We start from the raw sequence: 22025 nt of genomic DNA, 5'->3' as shown, positions 1-22025 counted from the left end.
GTCGTTACTAATCAAGAGCCTAGAAACAGTTAAACTAGGCGATTTAGTTTAACTTTACTCAGTGCTACCTGGCAGCATGGTAGCATAAGGGTCAGTATAACACTTTACAACGCAGTTTGAACCAGTCCGGTCATTCTCCTCTGACCTCTCTCATTAACAAGGCGGTTCCACCTACAGAAATGTCACTCTCTGGATTTTTTTTTTTGTTTTTTTACACCATTCCTTATAAATTCCGAAGTCGGTAGTGCATGAAAGTCCCAGCAGTTTCTGATGTACTCAAACCACCCTATCTGGCACCGATAATCATTCCACAATCAAAGTCACTTAGATCACATCTCTCCACCCCCCCCACCCCTCCCACCACCTCCATCAATGTTTGGTCTGAACAGCAACGGAACCTCCTGACCATGTCTGCATGCTTTTATGTATTTTGAGTTGCTGCCACATGGCTGGCTGATTGGATATTGTTCTGCATTCTGTTATTGTTTTCCCTTGCACAACCTCGATGTACTGATGTGATGAAATGGTCTGTATGGACATCATGCAAAGCTTTCACTGTATTTGGTTCACATGACAATAATGACGCCAAGTAAACCAGTAACTGCAGAAACAATAGTACTGATCTATTTTGGAAATGAGATTCTAAATAAGACTTTTTTTTTAAACAAGCAACTCTTGCAACCCGGGTCTCCATCTTTGCAGGATATAGATTAAATTCAGAAGGACTCTAGTGGGAATGAGGAAAGCTCTTTATTCTGGGTCATTGGTCCAATCACATTAAAAACGAACTAGGACAGGCAGGGGGCAGGACTGAAGAGATATTATCACATTACATGAGAGAGGTTTCTCGATGAAAGCTGAAACCCTTTTGTTGTTCCCCTGTGACCGTCGCAATTTCTTGTGGGCAATTAGCGACTGCAACTGCTTTTGGAAGCTTTTATCCAGGCACAGGAACAACAGTTTTGCTCTATTCATCTGGAGTGTTTAATTGGTTAACCATCCTCTCTCCCTTTCCAAAGTGACTGGAAATACTGTGTCCCAAAAATGCACTTCCAGTGACAGAAGGGGACTGGAAGCCGCGGTTTAGTGCGAGACAGCAAGTCAGGAAGTTTTCAAACGAGGGGAAGGATGGCCAACAGACAAAAGAGGGTGATTTTCTGCGGGGGGGCTCTGTTGAGCTTTGCCTCTGCTTTGACTGCACTAGTGGCGCTTGGGACTCACTTCTGGGTCGAAGGCTCCCTGTTGTGCAGGACCGGAGTGCAACTGGTCAATGCCTCGGGAACAGAACTGCACAAATTCATCGGGGCCATCCGGTATGGGATTTTCCACGGACAGAGGCTCCGACAATGTGGCCTCGGCGGAAGAAGCTTCCAAATCACCTGTGAGTATATACGGCAGCAATCGCCCTGGCAACGGGGCAAATTCCATCCTCTATCTTATTTGACAATTGTCTTAGCACAGAAGTGTTTTAGTATATATCACAAAAATTGAACATCTGTGGATCTCTTAATGTTACTATTTAGAGAAAATATTTCTCTGCAGTTTTCAATGGGGGAAAGCGCGGCAATTCCCATTATTTATATATAAAATAGTTCAAAGTAAATTATACTAGCAGAATATATATGTCACCATTTCCAGCCCTGAGATTCATTCTCCTGCGGGCATACTCAGCAAATCTATATAATAGTAACTATAACAGGATCAATGAAAGATCAACCCGAGTGCAGGGGACAACTAACTGTGCAAATGCAAATATAAATACATAGCAACGAATAGCAAAATGGGATAAAGAATATACATTTATTGTAATTTGTAAGTTTTTTATGATGTGTTGCACTGTAGTGCTGACGAAAACAACTAATTTTACAACATATGCCAGAAATATTAAAATTGATTCTGATTCTGAAAATATTAAAAATACTCAACTCTTATTAAGTGTAATGATCAGTCTTGGAATATCTTTCGTCGAGAAGGGTGCAGACACAAAATGCAAAATACGATGCGTCAGGGCGATTTCTTTAGGGATGAATATAAAAGATCTGTTTAAATGCCTAACTCCAAAGGGTGTGCATTTAAGGTGACGGTGATGTAAATTCAAAGGAGATATGTGAGAAAGTTTTTTTTACACAGCGTGATGGGTGCATGAACACGCTGCCATGCGTGGTAGTGGAGGTGGAAGGATCAAAGGTGCTTAAGAGGCTCTTAAATGGGTGTACAAACGTGCAGAGGATGGAGGGATATGGACCTTGCGGAGTCAGAAGGAATTAGTCAGGCATTTAATTACTAGCTTAAAAAGAATGAAGGTATATTGGAAGGCTGAGATAGAGTGGACCTGGAGAGGATGTTTCCTGTAGTGAGGGAGTCCGGGCCCAGAGGGCACAGCCTCAGAATGAAAGAACATCTCTTTTTTCAGAAATGAGGAAGAATTTTTTTTAGCCGGACAGTGGTGAATCTGTGGAATTGATTGCCACAGATGCGCCAAGACTTTGGGTACTTTTAAAGCAGAGGTTGATCGGTTCTTAATTAGTCAAGGTGTCAAAGGCTATGGGAAGAAGGCAAATGAATAGGGATGAGAGGGAAAATAAATCAGCCATGAGCTATGATCGAAAGCCAGAATAGACAATGGGTCAAATAGCCTAATTCTGCTCCTGCAGTAGAATTCTGGTCTTAAACCGACCAGAACAACCCTAACTCGACCTCATCAATGTAATACCATGCATTATCTCTCGCACTACCATAGACCTGTCTCTGATTGTGTCTTCTTTCGTACTAAGGTCTTGCTTGTGCACAACCCTTTTTTCACTCTCTTCACTGCATTTCAAATGTAGGTATACTTTATATTCCATGTGTTGTGTCTGTGAATGCTGCTGCAGATTTTACTTGGTTTGTACACTCTCCTTGTGCATATGACCTTAAACTGGATTGGAGATAACTGTAAACACAAGAGATTCTGGAGATGCTGGAAATTCAGAGCAACGTGCACAAAATGCTGGAGGTTCTCAACAGGTCAGGCAGCATCAATGGAGAGGAATAAACAGTCAGCAGTTTACACCGAGACTCTTCACCAGGATTGGAAAAGTCCTGCTGTGTACTTTGTTTTACGGAAACATGGCTATCCCCGCCGTTTCGGACACAGAGCTGCAGTCCAATGGCTCCACCATTCACAGCTCAGTCTTTTAAAGTCAGAACGGGTGGTGTATGCTTTATAATTAACTCATCGTGGGACACAGATGTGGTGATTCTGTCTCGGTCCTGCTCACTTGACCTGGTACACCTAGCAGTCAAATGCTGTCATTTTTATTTGCTGAGGGAGTTTTCTGCCATCGTCCTGCAGTGTACTTTCCACTTCAGGCCAATGTCAGGCAGGCACTGAGGAGCTCAGCTCCATAACCAGCAAGCATTAAGTAGCGTACCCTGATGCCTTCCCTGGGATCTCAACCAGGCCGGCTTGAAGAAGCCTCGGAACAATTACCACCAGCATATCACCTGTGGAGCTGGAGGAACCAACACCCCTGAATTCTGTTACACCACCATCAAGAACGCTTACCATGCCAACTCACACCCACGCTTTGGAAAGTCCGATCATCTGGCTGGACTTCTCCCGGCTTTTCGGCAAAGACTAGACCACTGCACCAGTGGAGATGACCAAGAAGATTTGGACAAGAGAGGTGGAGGGGTGATTTCAGTACTGCTTTGAGTGACTGGAGTGGGCAATATTCATGGAATCACCTTTGAATCTGAACAAATACACTGTAGTTGTCACCGACTTCACCAGACCTGTGTGTATGAATGTGTACCTTCAAGAAGATTACAGACAAACGAAAAGCCATGGATGGATCAAGAAATTAGTAGTCTGCTGAGTGCTAGATATATGGAATTCAAGTCCGGTGATCCAGAATTATACAAGATGTCCAGGTACAACCAATGGAAGGCTACCTTAAGTGCAAAAAGACAATTCCGATTGAGGTTGGAGTTGGAATCAGATTAACGTCAGCTCTGGCAGGGGTTGCAGACGATTACGTCCTGCAAAGGAAAACCTAATGATCCAAATTTTAAATCTCTCACTGCTGCAGCTGGAGGTTGCTACCTGCTTCAAAAGGGCAACAATCATACCGGGGCCTGAGGAGAGCAGGGTGAGCTGCCTCACAACTATCACCAAGTAGCACTCACATGGATTTGTGCGTGGAAGGTCACGTTTGACAAATCTTATTGAATTTTTTGAAGAGGTTACTAGGGAAGTTGATGGGGGTAAAGCAGTGGGTGTTGTCTATGTGGACTTCAGTAAGGCCTTTGACAAGGTTCCGCATGGAAGGTTAGTCAGGAATGTTCAATCGTTAGGTATTAATATTGAAGTAGTAAAATGGATTCAACAGTGGCTGGATGGGAGATGCCAGAGAGTAATGGTGGATAACTGTTTGTCAGGTTGGAGGCCGGTGACTAGTGGTGTGCCTCAGCGATCTGTACTGGGTCCAATGTTGTTTGTCATTTACATTAATGATCTGGATGATGGGGTGGTAAATTGGATTAGAAAGTACAAACTTGTAGATTGTTTGCAGATGATACTAAGATCGGTGGCGTTGTGGATAATTAAGTAGGTTTTCAAAGCTTGCAGAGAGATTTAGGCCAGTTAGAAGAGTGGTCTGAAAGATGGCAGATGGAGTTTAATGCTGATAAGTGTGAGGTGCTACATTTGGGTGGACTAATCAAAATAGGACATACATGGTAAATGATAGGGCATTGAGGAATGCAGTAGAACAGAGTGATCTAGGAATAATGGTGCATAGTTCCCTGAAGGTGGAATCTCATGTGGATATGGTGGTGAAGAAAGCTTTTGGAATGCTAGCCTTTATAAATCAGAGCATTGAGTATAGGAGTTGGGATGTAATGTTAAAATTGTACAAGGCGTTGGTGAGGCCAAATTTGGAGTATTGTGTACAGTTCTGGTCACCGAATTATAGGAAAGATGTCAACAAAATAGAGAGAGTACAGAGGAGATTTACTAGGATGTTACCTAGGTTTCAGCGCCCAAGTTACAGAGAAAGGTTGAACAAGTCAGGTCTTTATTTTTTGGAGCATAGAAGGTTGAGGGGGGACTTGATAGAGGTATTTAAAATTATGAGGGGGATAGATAGAGTTGATATGGATAGGCTTTTTCCATTGAGAGTAGGGGAGATTCAAACAAGAGGACATGAGTTGAGAGTTAGGGGGCAAAAGTTTAAGGGTAACACGAGGGGGAACTTCTTTACTCAGAGAGTGGCAGCTGTGTAGAACGAGCTTCCAGTAGAAGTGGTAGAGACAGGTTCGGTATTGTCATTTAAAGTAAAATTGGATAGGTATATGGACAGGAAAGGAATGGAGGGTTATGGGCTGAGTGCAAGTCGGTGGGACTAGGTGAGAGTAAGCGTTCGGCACGGACTGGAAGGGCCGAGATGGCCTGTTTCTGTGCTGTAATTGTCATGTGATTATATGTTATATGGTTATATCTACTGTGATAAAGACCTTTGAGAGCTTTGTCATGGCTAGAATCCACTTGCTGTCTAAGCAAGGCCCTGGACCCACTGCAATTTGCCTATTGGGCGCAAACTCACTGGCTCTTCACTCAGCCTCGGATCACCTGGACACTAGAAATACTTATGATAGACTGCTGTTTATTGATTGTAGCTCAGTGTTCAACACTATCATACGCTCAATTCTAATCAAAAAGCTCCAGAAATAACATCTCCTTGCTAACGATAAACACTGGCCCACTGCTCTACTCTCTCTGCATCCACGATTTTGTGGTTAGGCACAGCTCAAAAACTGTCCATAAATTTGCCAATAACACAATATTGTTGGCAGAATTTCAGACGGTGATGAGGAGGCATACAGGAGTGAGATAGATGTGTGTTTCTGTAACATCAACTTGCACTCAACATCAGTAAGACGAAGGAATTGATTGTGAACTTCAGGACGGGAAAGTCAAGGGAACACACCAGTGTTCATCAGGGATCAGAAGTAGAAAGTGAGCATTTCAAGCTCCTGGATGTCAACATTTATGAAGATCTCTGCTGGGCCCAACATATTGATGCAATTACAAAGAAGGCACGAGAGGGTCTATATTTCATTAGGAGACTGAGAAGAATTAGTAGGTCACCAAAGGCACTCGCAAATTTGTACAGATGTACCATGGAGAGCATTCTAAGTGGTTGTGTCACCATCTGGTATGGAGGGTCACTGCACAGGATCGGAAAAAGCTGCAGAAAGTTGTAAACACAGCCATTTTCATCATGGGTACCAGCCTCCCCAGCATTCAGGATATCTTCAAAAAACAATGATTCAATAAAGCGACATCCATCTCTAAAGGCACTCAACACCCAGGACATGCTCTCTTCTCATCAAGGAGAAGATGCAGGAACCTGAAGAGACACGCTCAGTGTTTCAGGAAAGGCTTGTTCCCCTCTGCCATCAGATTTCTGAATGGACAATGAACCCATGAACGCTTTCTCAGCATTTATTTTCCCTCTCTTTTTGCACTACTTATTTATTTTTAATATATGCTTCTTATTGTAATTTATAGCTTTGATTACTATGCATTGCATTGTACTGCTGCCAGAAAACAATGTATGCTGGTGATATTAAACCTGATTCTGATTAGTCAGGGCATCAAAGGTTATGGAGAGAAGGCAGGAGAACAGGTTTGAGAGAGATAATGAATCAGCCATGGTGGAATGGCAGAGCTGACTTGATGGGCTGAATAGCCTAATTCTGCTCCTATGTCTTATGATCTTGTGGTATAATTAGTTAGGCAAAACATTGTGGGCCATAGGGCCTACTATATCATAGTTTTCTACACTCCATGTTTAAATAAAGACACAGGTTGCTGAATCTGGAGCAACAAAAAACCTGCCGGAGGAACTCAGTGGGCTGAGCAGCAACTGTGGAGAGAAAGCCATTCGTCTCCCCCGTGGAGGCTGGTGAGTTCCTCCTTCAGATTATTGCTTAAATTAAATGAAGATCATTTCATTACTGTGCTGGTGGGTTTGAAGTTAGCGTGAGCATCCTAATTTTTGCCCGCTGAGAACTGAAATCTGTTGCCTGAATGAAAGCAGTTGGTTACCAGTGGAACCTGAGTACAACATTAACAGGGCGAGGAAGAGAAGGAAGGTCTAACTTCTCCTGAGTTGAACTCAGACAAGGTTCTTACCAGAGGGAATAGAAAGCAAACCGAAGGCTCTTTGGCTTTTGAATTCTCCTGCAGTGTTTTGTGTAATTTATGTTTAATTTGTGTTTTAGCTCTTGTGAATGTTGTGCCTCTGATTCTTTGTGCCTGTGATGCTGCTGCAAGTAAGTTTTTCATTGCACTTACGCATCCCAGAAAGACTCGCACCACCAGGTTCAGGACCAGTTATTACCCTTTAACCACCTGGCTCCTGACCCAGCATGGATAACTTTACTCACCTCAGCATTGAACAGATTCCACAATCTATAGACACACTTTCACAGACCCTACAACTCATGTTCTCAATATTATTTATTTATTTATTATTTGCATGATTATCTTCTTTGCACTTTAGACGATTGTCAGTCTTTGCTTATATATAGTTTTTACATGTTCTATTTCTTTATTTTCCTGCAAATGCCTACAAGAAAATGAATCTCAACGTGGTATATGGTGATATATACATACATAATGTCAACTCTTTATTCCTTTCCAGAGATGCTGCCTAACGTGCTTACTTCAACAATTCAAATTTGCAATTCCTCAATCAATAAGGACAATTCCTTTGAATAAAAACAGCTTTCAATAAAAGTCCCATTGACAGCTGCTATATTGCATCATTAAGTTAGAAGAATAATTGAGGAAAGGGGTGGTTTACAAAGTACAAACTTCCATGAATTGAAGCAGCCAAATGGGCTTTTGAATTACATTGAACATGCCAAGCAAATGTTCATGGGTCATTAAAATTCCTATCACCCGGGATAGTTATTCCCTTTGGAGTGATGTAGTGCTTCAGGCAATAAAGGGTAAGAGAAATGAGATGCAGAATTTACAGCCCACAGTCATGTCCCTAGGGTAAGCTCAATGGTTTACAATCAACAAGAAGCTTCACTCAAAATTTATGAATTGGTTAACTGCAGTCCCAGAGGAAATCAGTGGGGTCATGTAGGGCACGTGCATGCAGTCCAGATTAGTCCAATCATTCTGAGCTAGTGCAGACTGAATGTTTTGAATTATTTCATCCAGAACGAAATATAGACATCAAGAACAACACATTTTAACCAAAAAATGACTCTTTTTATAAACTTCAGTTGTAAAGATGCATTTCTAGAAGAGATTTTCAAATGATAATACTATCGCATTTACACTCAGTGGCAACTTTATTTGGTACCCCTTTCCAGTACTTGGCCCACTTTGCCCCCAGAACAGCCTGAATTCTTTGCGACTTGGATTTATCAAGGCATTGGAAATATTCCTTAGAGATTCTAGTCCGTGATTCTAGCATCGTGCATTACACCACCAACACCAATATGAACGATTGACACAAGGCACAAGGCAGGGTGGATACATAGATTCATCTTTACAGCAAATTCTGACCATACCAGCTGCATGTCACAGCTTTAAAAATGACATCCATCAGACCAGGCAATATCTTTCCCACCTTCATCAGTTCTGTTTTGATGAGCCTGTGCTCACTGTATCTGATAGGATTGGAACTCAGCGTGGTCTTCTGCTGCTGTAGCCCATCCACTTCAAGGTTCAACGTGATGTGCATTCAGAGATGCTCTTTTGCACACCCTTGTTGTAACGTGGGTAGTTAAGTTATTGTTGCTTTCCTGTCAGCTTGAACCAGTCTGGCCATTCCCCTGTGACCTCTCTCGTTAACAAGGTGCTGACACACACTGTATGATTTTTGTTTCTCACACCATTCTCTGTAAACTCTAGAGTAGGGGTTCCCAACCTTTTTTATACCATGAATCCCTACCATTAACCAAGGGGTCTATGAACACCAGGTTGGGAACCGTTGGTCTAGAGACTGTTGTGTGTGGAAAACCCTAGGAGATCAGCACTTTCTGAGATACTCAAAGCACCCCATCTGGCACCAACAATCATTCCACAGCCAAAGTTACTTAGATCACGTTGCTTCCCCATACGGATGTTTGCTCTGAACAACAACTGAACCTCTTGACCATGTCTGCATGCTTTTATGTACTGAGTCATTGCCACATGATTGGCTGAATAGATATTTGCATTAACGAGCAGGTGTACAAGTGTACCTAATAAACTGGTGGCTGATTGTATATAGCACTGCATTAGATCCTCAGATGCCTTTGAATAATAGTCAGTTAAGTAAAAGATAGTCCTTATTTTACGCACTGGACTGTTTCCGAAATAGCAACTGATGACTAACAGTAAATCTTTTCCCACAGTGGCTTCCAGGAAGATGGAGGTCCACTTGAAACAACAGTAAATGTAAAAGCAGTATTATCTTTTATTGTAACCACAGACTTGACTTGGATTTAATTTAATTCTTATTCCAAGTGTGTTTGAAACCTGGTTAGAAGACACTTGGAATATCCGGTCCACTTCTGGTCATCTCAATATTGGAAGGATGTGGAAGTTTGAGAGAAGGTACCAAGATGCTGCTTCGACTAGAGGGTGATATTACCAATATTAAACTTGATTTCGATGTCTTATGAGGATAGATTAGGCAAGCAAGGGCCTTTCTCTTTGGAGCAAAGGAGGATGAGAGGTGACTTGATAGAGGTGTATAAAATGATAAGAGGCACGGATAGAGTGGGCAGCCCAAAACTTTTTCTCAGGATGGAAATGGCTGTGCAGTACATGGGGATATTTTAAAGTGACTGGAGGAATGTATAGGGAGAGAAGTCAGAAGTAACTTCTTTACACAGGGAGTAGTGGATGCATGGAACACCCTGCCAGGTGTAGTGGTAAAGGCAGATACATTAAGGGTATTTAAGAAAATCTTAGATAGGCACATGGATAATTTAAATATGGAGGGCTATGGGGGAGGGAAATGTTAGAATATGTTAGAAGGTCAGTACCACACTATGGGCCAAAAGACCTGTACTGTGTTGTAACGGTCTGTGTTTATAAAGTCTGTGACAGTGCTGTTCCTCCCCAATTAATAGACAATAGGTGCAGGAGTAGGCCATTTGGCCCTTCGAGCCAGCACCACCATTCAATGTGATCATGGCTGATCATCCACAATCACTACTCTGTCCTGCCTTCTCCCCATATCCCATCACTCCGCTATCTATAAGAGCTCTATCTAACTCTTTCTTGAATGCATCCAGAGATTTGGCCTCCACTGCCTTCTGAGGCAGAGCATTCCATAGATCCACAACTCTCCGGGTGAAAAAGTTTTTCCTGAACTCCGTTCTAAATGGCCTACCCCTTATTCTTAAACTGTGGCCTTTGGTTCTGGACTCACCCAACATCGGGAACATGTTTCCTGCCTCAAGCGTGTCCAATGGTACTTGGCGATTAAAGTCTGATTCTGATTCTGATATGTTTCAATCAGTGTATACAAGCCCAGTCGCTCCAATCTTTCAACATATGACAGTCCCGCCATCCCGGGAATCAACCTTGTGAACCTACGCTGCACTTCTTCAATAACAAGAATGTCCTTCCTCAAATTTGGAGACCAAAACTGAACACAAAACTCCAGGTGGGGTCTCACCAGGGCTCTGTACAGCTGCAGAAGGACCTCTTTTCTCCTATACTCAAAGAGTTGAACTGCAAGTGCATGTAACGAGAGCTGTATAACTCTTCTCCTTCTACCTTAGGCCACAAACTTATCAAACACCCCTGCTGTGGACCACCTGGAGGTCCAAGATGCTCTTGTTACATGCACGTGCAGTTCAACTCTTTGAGTGATAATGCAGAAAGTTTGAAGTTAATAACTCACCTCCTGCTACCTTCAGCCACGAACTTATCAAACACCCCTGCTGTGGACCACTTCTACAAAGAAGGGACCTGTATGCTCCATGACCGCTGGACTAAGTGTGTACATGTAGGAAGGGACTATGTTGAAAAATAAATGTGCTAGGTTTTCGAAAATTGATTCCTTCTATCTTAGGCTACAAACTTATCAATCACCCCTCGTATTTATTACTCAGGTATTGCACAGGACAAAATGTCTTATGCTCCAACTCAAAGGCAGGAGAATGCCAAGTAAATCAAGCTGCCTTTATTCCTAAATAATGCCATTTCCCATTACAACATCCAACAAGATTCTGGACATCCCTGGCATTTGTAACTCTCCCATCTAACATGACAGAATACCTCAGCTGTTTAGAAACACCTCTAACACATCTTCTTTATGTTGAGTTGAGACCAATTTAAATTTATACCAAATTGGCTCCATCATTTTATCTCAAAAGCGGATGAAGCAAAGCAGATTAACATGGTCTTGTACATCTTCCCACCCTCCCTCATCTTCCGCAGCAGAGACATTTCACATTGGGAAACGTGATTTCCTGGCTTTAAAACGACCATTTTTTAAGGTAATACATGCATGTTAATTCAGAATTAGAGAATTCAAAATTAATGTTCCATTGTGCCATCATTCTAAGCTGGAACCCAGGATGGCATCATCAGAGGTACAAGCTCTGAATATCCATCAGTATCCAGGGATCTACACTACGTAGTCACAGATGCACCGGAGGGCAGATGCTGAGCTGTTATCGCACAATAACTGCGACATAAAACTTGTTTATAAGGGGCGGCATGGTAGTGTAGTGGTTAGCACAATCGCTTTACAGCAATAACTGATCAGGGTTCGATTCCTGTCATTCTCTGAGAGGAGTTTGTATGTGCTCCCTGTGACTGCGTGGGTTTCCTCCAGATCCCAAAGACGTACGGGTTAGGGTTAATAAGTTGTGGGCATGCTGTGTTGATTCTGGGGGCGTTGCAACTCTTGCTGGGCTGCCCCCAGCGCAGTCTTTACTGATCTGATTTGGCACAAACGACGCATGTTTCGAAGTACATATGACAACGAAAGCTAATCTTTATCTTCATCTGTAATCTCTCGTGGCTGCATAAAAAGATTTTGCGGTTATTGTTTCAACTAAAGCTGGTTTCGTTACAAATGATAGGATTCATAAGATGGAAAGTTTCGGCAGCAAACATTAATAATATGTTAATAAGACATTTATTATACATTTACATGTATATACATTAGATAGCTTGTGGGTGTTTCACTTATAAAGAACGGGAAGATCGCAATCTCCCTTATTTGTTCTGTAATCTATTAACATTCTCAGCTTATACACGGTGCTAGTTCAATTGGATTCTCAAAATATTTCTCTCAAACAGATTTCACATAAGCCGTATAGGAAACAGTACATCTTTATTGCAGATATGCAGAAAACAACATACATGTGATCAACAGCTAGACCTGTCCTCCTTTCATCTCCATTGCTCTGTCTGATTTGCCATTCATAGTGTGTGTTCATCCGCAGATTGAAATACAGCCCAGATACTCACCATCTGCATAATGGCATTCGGTGAGACTGACATGACTTGTGAATAAGGTTGAGTTCATTAAAATAATTAATGGGGAGGTTCAGTTGGATTTTTGACAAGCAGATTTCTCTGAGACAACTACAAACAGATGAAGTGTAGGATTTCACAAATCACTGTGGTAGTGTCCCTACTACTAATGAGTTCAGATGGGGCCTGTTTAAAAATAAAGACTTGTATTGAGATTTCAGCTTTCGCATCCCTCCCAGAACATCCCAAAGGTATTTACAGTCTGTGAGTTCTGAAGCAGAGTTGCCTCACTAACGTTTTGAGCCGGCCAATTTGGACACAGAAAGCTTCCACAACGTGTGTCGTAAGGTCATCAGGAAGATTTAAAGTGGAATGGCAGCACAGACCCGACGGACCAAATTCCCCTCCTGAGTTTGATAAGACATAGAAGCAGAATTAGACTATTCAGCCCATTCCGTCATGGCGGATTTATGATCCCCACAACCCCATTGCCCTGCCTTCTCCCTGTAACCTTTGGTACCCTGGCTGATCAAGAAAATGTCAATCTCCACTGGCCTCCACAGCCATCTGTGGCAATGAATTCAGAATCAGAGTCAGGTTTATTATCACCGGCATGTGTCGTGAAATTTGTTAACTTAGCAGCAGCAGCTCAATGCCATACATAATCTAGAAGAAGAAGAAAAAATGATAATAATAAATAGGTAAATCAATTACAGTATACATATATAGAGTAGATTAAAAATCGTGCAAGAAACAGAAATAATATATATTTTAAAAGTGAGGTAGTGTCCAAGGGTTCAATGTCCATTTAGGAATCGGATGGCAGAGGGGAAGAAGCTGTTCCTGAATCGCTGAGTGTGTGCCTTCAGGCTTCTGTACCTCCTACCCGATGGTAACAGTGAGAAAAGGGCATGCCCTGGGTGCTGGAGGTCCTTAATAATGGACGCTACATTTCTAAGACACGGCTCCTTGAGATGACCTGGCTGCATTGTAGGCTAGTACCCAAGATGGAGCCGACTAAATTTGCGACCCTCTGCAGCTTCTTTCGGTCCTGTGCTGTAGCCCCCACCCCCCACCCCATACCAAACAGTGGTGCAGCCTGTCAGAATGCTCTCCACGGTACATCTATAGAAGTTTTTGAGTATATTTGTTGACATGCCAAATCTCTTCAAACTCCTAATGAAGTACAGTCGTCCCTCTGTATCCGCAGATTCAACCAATTGAAAGTATTCGGAAAAAAATTCCAGTAAGTTCCAAAAAGCAAAACTTGAATTTGCCACGCGCCGAGCACTATGCTGAATCCACACGGATGAAGTGATGTGTAGGCAAACCCTGCTGTAGCCTCCCACCATTTCACAGATCCTCAGTCTCTCTCCAGCACTCGCTGTTTGAGCATTGTTCACCTCGTGTCTCGTTTGTTCACTACTTGTGAGTGAGAGGAAGGAGTTTAAGGCTAGTAAGGGATGGCTGGCTAGCTCTGTAAAGCACTACAGCCTCAAGAACTTAAAGATCACGGGAGAATTGGCATCGGCTGATGCCGAGGCAGCATCAGCGTTCCCAGAAAAGTTACGACGGTTGCGTCTGTACCGAACATTGTACAGACTTTTTTTTTCTTGTCATTATTCCCCAAACGATACAGTATAACAACTATTTACATAGCATTTACATTGTATTAGGTATTATAAGTAATCTAGAGATGATTTAAAGTATACGGGACGATGTGCGTAGGTTATATGCAAATACTATGCCATTTTATATAAGGGACTTGAGCATCCGCGGAGTTTGGTGTATCCGCAGGGGGTCCTGGAACCAATCCCCCGCGGATATCGAGGAACGACTGTATAGTCGCTGCCTTCAACTCACACAGATTCTCCGTCCTCAGATAAAGAATTTCCTCCTCATCTTTGTTCTAACTGGACGTCCCTCTATTCTGTGACTGTCCCATTTGGTTCTAGACTCCTCCACTATTAAAAACATCCTCGCCACATCCACTCTCTCAGGGCCTTTCAATGTTCCACGGGTTTCAATGAGATCACCCCTCATATGGTCTTCTGGTCTGTGTCTTGCAATGATAGTGGCACATTCTGTATTCGAAATTCTAAAACACAATCCTGCAGATCTTGGAAATCTAAAATTCAACAGTATCAGCAAGTCGTGCAACATCTGTGTAGAGAGAAACAGAATTCATGCCGTTAGTGAAAAGGTCATCGTCCTGAAGTTTAATGGAATTTGACTCTAGAGATGCTGTCTGACCTGCTGAGTATTTCAATCAATTTTTATCTGCTTTTATTGATTTTTTTCAGAGCAATAAATTCTAGCCAGGATTTGCTTTATTTGTCACATGTACTTTGAAACGTAAAGTGAAATGTGTCATTTGCATCAAGTCAAATCAGCGAGGATTGTACTGGGCAGCCCACAAATGTCCCTATGCTTCTGGTGCCAACGTACCGTGCCCACAACTGTTACACTGCCATAACGCCACGTAGGAAAGCGACAAACAATGGGCTGGAGTCAAACAGCATCTGTTGTGGGAAAATGAATTGTTGGTGTATTCGGCTGAAATCCTGTAGCAGTACAAGTGGGGAGATTGGGAAATCTCCTTGTCCTTCCTTAGAGACTGTCCTGGGATCTTTTACAGCCATTTCAGAGTGCAAGCACCTCACATGGAAGTTGGCTTCTCCAATGCAGCAGAACTCCCTTACAATGGCAAGGAGCTTTATGCTTTGGTTTACAAAGTAGGACAAAGCAGGATTTCCTACCTCAGTATCAGATCTACTATCAGCTCAGGCAGCGATGACACAAAGAAAGCACAAAAGATGTGCTAAAAAGAAATGGAAGCCAATATTGTCATGAAATTAAGATAGAAACATCTTAGAACTGACAGTTCCTTGAGGAGACCAGATTGAAGAGGTGTTTTAATGTAAGAAAGCCAAATACCAGGAGTTGGTAGAGCAGTGCCAGAGACAGGGGAGGAGGGCATCATGCAAGCCTTTAGAAGTGGGGTGTAGAGGTTTTGCTGGCTACTCGCTGTGCAGAACCTACTCCTTGGCATTATGCAGGCTGCAAAGATAAGGACCATCAGGGTCACCAGAGAGACTGCTGAGCGAATCTCCAGATGGCAATGGATCGAGAAGTGTGACCCGTGGATCAGTGCTGTTGGGACACAAGCCAGGGCCTGATCAGCCCTGGCTGGGTCACTGGGGCGAGAGTGTCTGATGTTAAAAGACCCGTAACACCTGATGACTCCAGCTTACATCACTGATGATACATCCTAGGATGTACTGTATCTGAGGATCTGAAGTTTTAAGGAAACATTTTCCAGTTTACATTAACCCTTTGATACAATCATTTCAATTAGATGTACACACATAAATTCTACTGTGTCCACATAGATGGCGGCGCGACGCAGCTTGCAGTGGCCACTCCAGAGCTGATATGTTATTTGTTAAGTGGGGGTGCCGTGCGCAATCCTAATCTAATGAAAAACGGACGTGGGAGCACGGAGCATCTGGAAATCTCCAGGAAGGCGCTCTTCGTTGCTGCTGCTGCTGTGAGGTCCGGGTCTCTGCTGAGAAGAACAGGCCCTCAGTCCTCAGGGTCGTGTTGCTGGTGGCCGGTGGCGGGGGCGTCTTAATGCGCTCGGCAGAGGATGGTGCTCGGAGAAGCTGTGCTGGAGGGGATGGTTGTAGGCTCGGAGGCTCGACAGATTTGGAGTCCACTGCAGTCAGGTCACTTTCAGTGTGTGCTGCGTCTGCGAGGCTGGGTTTGACTGAGCTTTCATTGCGTGCAGCGTCTGCGAGGCTGAGTCGGGTGGCGCCTTGGAAGTCCATAGCGGGGGTATTCCCTTCTGCTGCCGGTGTGGGAGGATAAGTCAATCGGGACGCTGAGGACTTGTGGAAACTGTGTGGTGGTTTCTTTCGAACTTACAGTCTTTTAACATCTTTGGACTATTTTTACCGTGCCCATAGTCTGTTTTTTATCAAATTATGGTATTGTTTGCACTGTTGTAACTATGTGGTTTTGTGCAGGTCATGTAGCTTTAGATTTTGGTCTTGTTTTTGTCTGGTAGATTTGGAGCTCCTTTCCGGGGAACGTGCTAAGATAGTAGCGCGATATTAATACGCAGCAGCCTCTCCGGATGCTGGATTGGGGATTGCCAAACGTTATGTGGATTTTCTGGTGTAGTCTGTTTCGTCATTTGCTTTTGTGATATCATTCTGGAGGAACGTTGTCTCATTTTTTAACTGCATTGCATTTGTGGTTTTTAAATGACAATAAACTGAATCTGAATCTGAATAGTTACGAAAGTGCATAGGAAATAATTTTAACTTTGAGCAATACACAGAATAGGAAATGTCAAACATTCCACCATAGACTTCATTTGTGAGATAGAACAGAGGCAAGCCTAGTCTCCAGAAGCAAACATCTTGAGTCACAGTAACTACTAGACTCAACGTCCTCATTGAGCTGGCTGCAGTGGAATGGAACATATATTTTAGAATTATTCTTGTCCCTGGTTCCTCTGAGCTCTGTCCTTTTAAGAAGACATGCTATTTTTGTTCAGCCGTTCACTATTATAGTTTTGGGTTTAAAAATGTACTTGCACTGGGTTTGCAGGGTGAACATGAGGTATCATACAGCATGATAACATGGGGGCATGGTACCGTAGGGGTTAGCATAACACTATCACAGCACCAGCAACCCAGGTTCAATCCCACCGCTGTCCGTGGGGAGTTTTACATTCCCCTCCCTCTCTCCCCCCCCCCCCCCGTGGGTTTCCTGCAGATGCTCCAGTTTTCTCCCACTTTCCAAAGACGTACAGATTCGTAGGTTAATTGGTCACAAGGGTGTAATTGGGTGGTGCGGGTCCATTGAGGCGGAAAGGGCTGTTATCTCTAAATAAGATAAAGTCTCCCCGCAGAAAGGCAGTGGTAAATACCCCTGATCAAGTGGTAGTGCGTGGAGACGCAAGAGACTCTGCAGATGTTGGAACCTGGAAGAAGAAAAAAACAAACCGGCGAAGGAACTCAGAATCAGGATCAGCTCTAATGTCACTGGCAGATGTCATGAAATTGTTACACAGCAGCAGTATATAATAATGAAAATGGTGACTTACAGTAAGAAGTATATAGTTAAATAATTAGTGCAAAAATGTAGTGCAGTAGTCCCATACCCCCGTTGTTCCAGGCACAGCCAGTTAGGATGCTCTCCACGGTACATCTGTAGAAATTTGCGAGTGTCTTTGGTGACGTACCGACTCTCCTCAAACTCCTGGTGAAATACAGCCGCCATCGTGTCTTCATTGTAACTTGAACACCCAGGAATTTGAATTGAACTCAGCAGTTCAAGCAGTATCTGAGGGTTCGGTTGGGGAAGGAATTCTCTGTGTTTTGTGTCTCGAACCAAAGTATCAGCAGTTCTGATCCAGTCTCAGAAGCTGCTCGACCCACTGAGTTCCTCCAGCAGTTTGGTTTTTGCTAGTAAATGGGTGTTAGCACGTATGGGTATTTGATGATCAGCATTGTGGGCTGAATGGCCTGTTACTGTACTGGGTAACTCTGACCACCCAGAGCCAATATGATGGGTTTATGCTGCAACTTTGCAGGCAGTAATTCCTGATCTTTATTGGCTTAATGAAGAAACCAACATAGAACAGAGGAGAGCACAGCAAGCTCAGGCGTTTTGGCCCACAATGTTGTACCGACCTTTTGACCTACTCCAAGTTCAATCCAACACTTACCTATTGCATAGCTCTCCATTTTTCTTTCAACCATGTGCCTATCTAAAGGTCTTTTAAATACGCCTAATATATCTGCCACCCCCGGCAATGAATTCCACAAACTTACCATTCTCTGCATAAAATAAAGCATCTGATAACTCCCAATACTTACTTCCAATCACCTTAAAGTTGTAATCTCTCAAATTAGCCATTTCTGCCCTTGGGGGAAAAAAGTTCTGGCTAACCACACTACCAAAGCTTCTTATAATCTTGTACACCTCTATCAAGTCACCTCTCATCCTCCTTCACTGCAAAGAAAATAAGCCGTATCTCACTCAACCAATCATCATGCTCTCTAGTCCAGTCAGCGTCCGGGTAAATCTCTGCTGCACCCGGCAAAAAGGCAAATTGAACGTGGGGCTGAGTTCACTCACTGGGCAAGGGGAAGTCGGTGAAGTTCCACTGTCAACTTTAATGCACCAGCCACCAAGTTCTGCCCTCCTCTGAAAAATTGGAAGGATAACTCACTGGATAAGATGGCAGTCTGTCTACAATACGCTTCCATTTTAAAAAGAACCACATGTCATGGTTAATTAAGGGTGATGGTATATGCTGCTGCTCTGGGTCACTGGTTCATCTCCAAAGGGCACTTGCTCTTAAGGGGAAGGATTGTAATTATCTTTAAATGCATAGATTGGCAAAGGAAGAATGAGTTGAGTGCGATCAATGACAATCCACTTCCTGCGGGTGAGTGGGCTGGTAGTTATTCCTTGTCATTAGCAAATGTTCAGAAATTATTGATGATTCATAGGTGTGTGGAGTCTGTTAGTTCCAACTTGTGTAGCTTCTGGCAGCTTACATTGAACGTTGAAGAGTACAGAACAGTACAGACCCTTCAGCCTTTTAACCTACCCAAAGTTCATTCTCACCCTTCCCTCCTGCAGGATGACCTGCAGGCTAGCAGAGGGGAGGAGCACCTTGTATCTCCTTTGGAAGAGACATATATCCATCCAGCCACCCATGCCTACCTAAGCAACTCGTAAATGTCCCTAATGCATCTGCCTCTACCACCATCTCTGGCATTGCGATCCATGCACTGACCACTCTGTTTTTTTAAAAAAAAACTACCTCTAACATCCCGCCTATACTTAACTCGAATCACCTTCAAATTATTGCACCCTCCTATTAGGCATTTCCACCTCGGGGGAAAAAAGAGCTAGCTTCCTGCTCTACCTATGCCTCTTAACATCTTGTATACCTGTATCAAGTCTCCATTCATCCTCCACTCTAAAGAGCAAAACCATAGCTCATTCAACCTTCTCTCAGAAGTCATGCTCTCTAATCCAGGCATGAAATCTCCTCTAAAGCTTCCACAGCCTTTTTATAATGAAGTGGCGATCAGAACTGGGCACGATACTCAAAATGTGGTCTAGCCATAGTTTTATAGAGCGGCAACATTACTTTGTGGCTCTTGTGACCATTCAGGGATAAAATTGCAGTTGTACAAGACATTGTTCAGGTTTGATTGGCACACTGGGCAGAGATTGGGGTGATGGGGCCCAAACTATGACAGGAAACAATAGACTGAAGTACTGGTTCAAGCCTCCCACACAGTTTTCACCCACCAGCATAGCCCCACTGTGGATATGATGTGGCTGGGTGAGCTAATCATCTGTACCTGGAAGTCCTAGGCCTTAGTACTTGGTTGCATAGCTGGATTCTCAATTTCCTCACTTGCAGACCCCAGTCAATTCGGATTGGCAACAACATCTCCTCCACAATCTCCATCTGAACAGATGCACCACAAGGCAGTGTACTTAGCCCTCTGCTCTACCTGCTTTATCCTTATGACTGTGAGACTAAGCACAGTTCCAATGTCATATTTAAGTTTGACGGCAACGCCACTGCCATTGGCAGAAACAAGGCTGGTGAGGAATCAATATCTAGGAGGGAGGTTGAAAATCTGGCTGAGTGGGGCCACCACGACAACCTCTCAGTCAATGTCAGCAAGACCAAGGAGATGCATATTGACTTCAGGAGGAGGAAACCAGAGGTCCATTGGAGGTCCAGTTATCCTCATTGGAGGACCAGAGGCAGAGAGGACCAGCAACTTTAAATTCCTCGGTGTTATCATTTCAGAGGAACTGTCCGGGTCCAGCATGTATCTGCCATTATGAAGAGAGTATGGCAGTGCCTCTACTTTCATAGAAGTTTGCAAAGATGCAGCATGTCATCTAAAACATTGACAAATTTCTATGGATGTGTGGTGGAGAGTATGTTGACTGGGTGCATCACAGCCTGGAATGGAAACACCAATGCCCTTGAACAGAAAAGCCTACAAAAAGTAGTGGATACAGCCCAGTCCATCACAGGTAAAGCCCTCCCGACTGTTTAGCACATCTCCATGGAGAACTGTTGCAGGAAAGCAGTATCCATCATCGTGAACCCCCACCATCCAGGCCACACTCTCTTCTCACTGCTGCCTTGGGGAGGAAGGTACAGGACCCTCAGGACTCACACCACCAGGTTCAGGAACAGTTATTACCCCTCAACCATCAGGTTCTTGATTCAAAGGGGATAACTTCACTTGCCCCTCACTGAACTGTTCCCACAACCTAGGGACTCACTGTCTAGGACCCGTCATCCCATCTCCTCGATATTTATTGCTTATTTATTACTATTGTTGTTCCTCTCCGCACCTCATGGTGCATCGGGCAGCAACGCCATTTCTTTAGCATTTGACTGTTTCTCACGAGGCTGAGTTGCTAGCTTGATACTCAATCCAGCACAGATGGAAAGCATGCAAGGATGGAGTTCAACCCAGATAAGTGTGAAGTGGTCCATTTTGGTAGGTTAAATATGATGGCAGAATATAGTATTAATGGTAAGACTCTTGGCAGTGTGGAGGATCAGAGGGATCTTGGGGTCCAAGTCCATAGGACACTCAAAGCAGCTGCGCAGGTTGACTCTGTGGTTAAGAAGGCGTATGGTGTATTGGCCTTCATCAATCGTGGAGTTGAATTTAGGAGCCAAGAGGTAATGTTGCAGCTATATAGGACGCTGGTCAGAACCCACTTGGAGTACTGTGCTCAGTTCTGGTCACCTCACTACAGGAAGGATGTGGAAGCCACAGAAAGGGTGCGGAGGAGATTTACAAGGATGTTGCCTGGATTGGGGAGCATGCCTTATGAGAATAGGTTGAGTGAGCTCGGTTTTTCTCCTAGAGCGACGGAGGATGTGAGGTGACCTGATAGAGGTATATAAGATGATGAGAGGCATTGATCATGTGGATAGTCAGAGGCTTTTTCCCAGGGCTGAAATGGTTGCTATAAGAGGACACAGGTTTAAGGTGCTGGGGAGTAGGTACAGAGGAGATGTCAGTGGTATTTTGTTTTACGCAGAGAGTGGTGACTGCGTGGAATAGTCTGCTAACAATGCTGGTGGAGGCGGATATGATAGGGTCTTTTAAGAGACTTTTGGATAGGTACATGGAGCTTAGTAAAATAAAGGGCCTAGGTAAGCCTAGTAATTTCCAAGGTAGGGACATTTTCGGCACAACTTTGTGGGCCGAAAGGCCTGTATTGTGCTGTAGGTTTTCTATGTTTCTATGTAGGAGCCAGCTGATTTGAATCCAGAACCACTCACCTCAAAGTCTGTACAGATGCCGTTATACCACCGGCAGGCAGATTTATTATTATTAATATTATTATTTCTCTTCTTTTTGCGCATAGGCTGTTGTCTTGCCTGTTGGATGTAGTTTTATTCTGTTTCTTGTATTTACATGATTTCCCACAAGGAAATTAATCTCTG

The 22025-nt window shown here is 43.5% G+C and overlaps 1 protein-coding gene across 1 annotated transcript in view; it reads left to right on the top strand.

Moving 5' to 3' along the window:
* Positions 1-1128: 1128 nt before the first annotated feature.
* Positions 1129-22025, top strand: part of clrn1 (clarin 1) — a 41346-nt gene continuing 20449 nt past the window's right edge. Inside the window, exon 1 of the mRNA XM_073038910.1 lies at positions 1129-1381. Coding sequence (XP_072895011.1) covers positions 1129-1381 — 253 coding nt within the window. The remainder of the gene's footprint in view (positions 1382-22025) is intronic.

The sequence above is a fragment of the Hemitrygon akajei genome, chromosome 3 (genome assembly GCF_048418815.1).
Source record: "Hemitrygon akajei chromosome 3, sHemAka1.3, whole genome shotgun sequence".
Lineage (NCBI taxonomy): Eukaryota > Metazoa > Chordata > Chondrichthyes > Myliobatiformes > Dasyatidae > Hemitrygon > Hemitrygon akajei.
The sequence above is the reverse complement of the archived record's forward strand: the minus strand, read 5'-3'. Positions and strand labels throughout refer to the sequence as shown.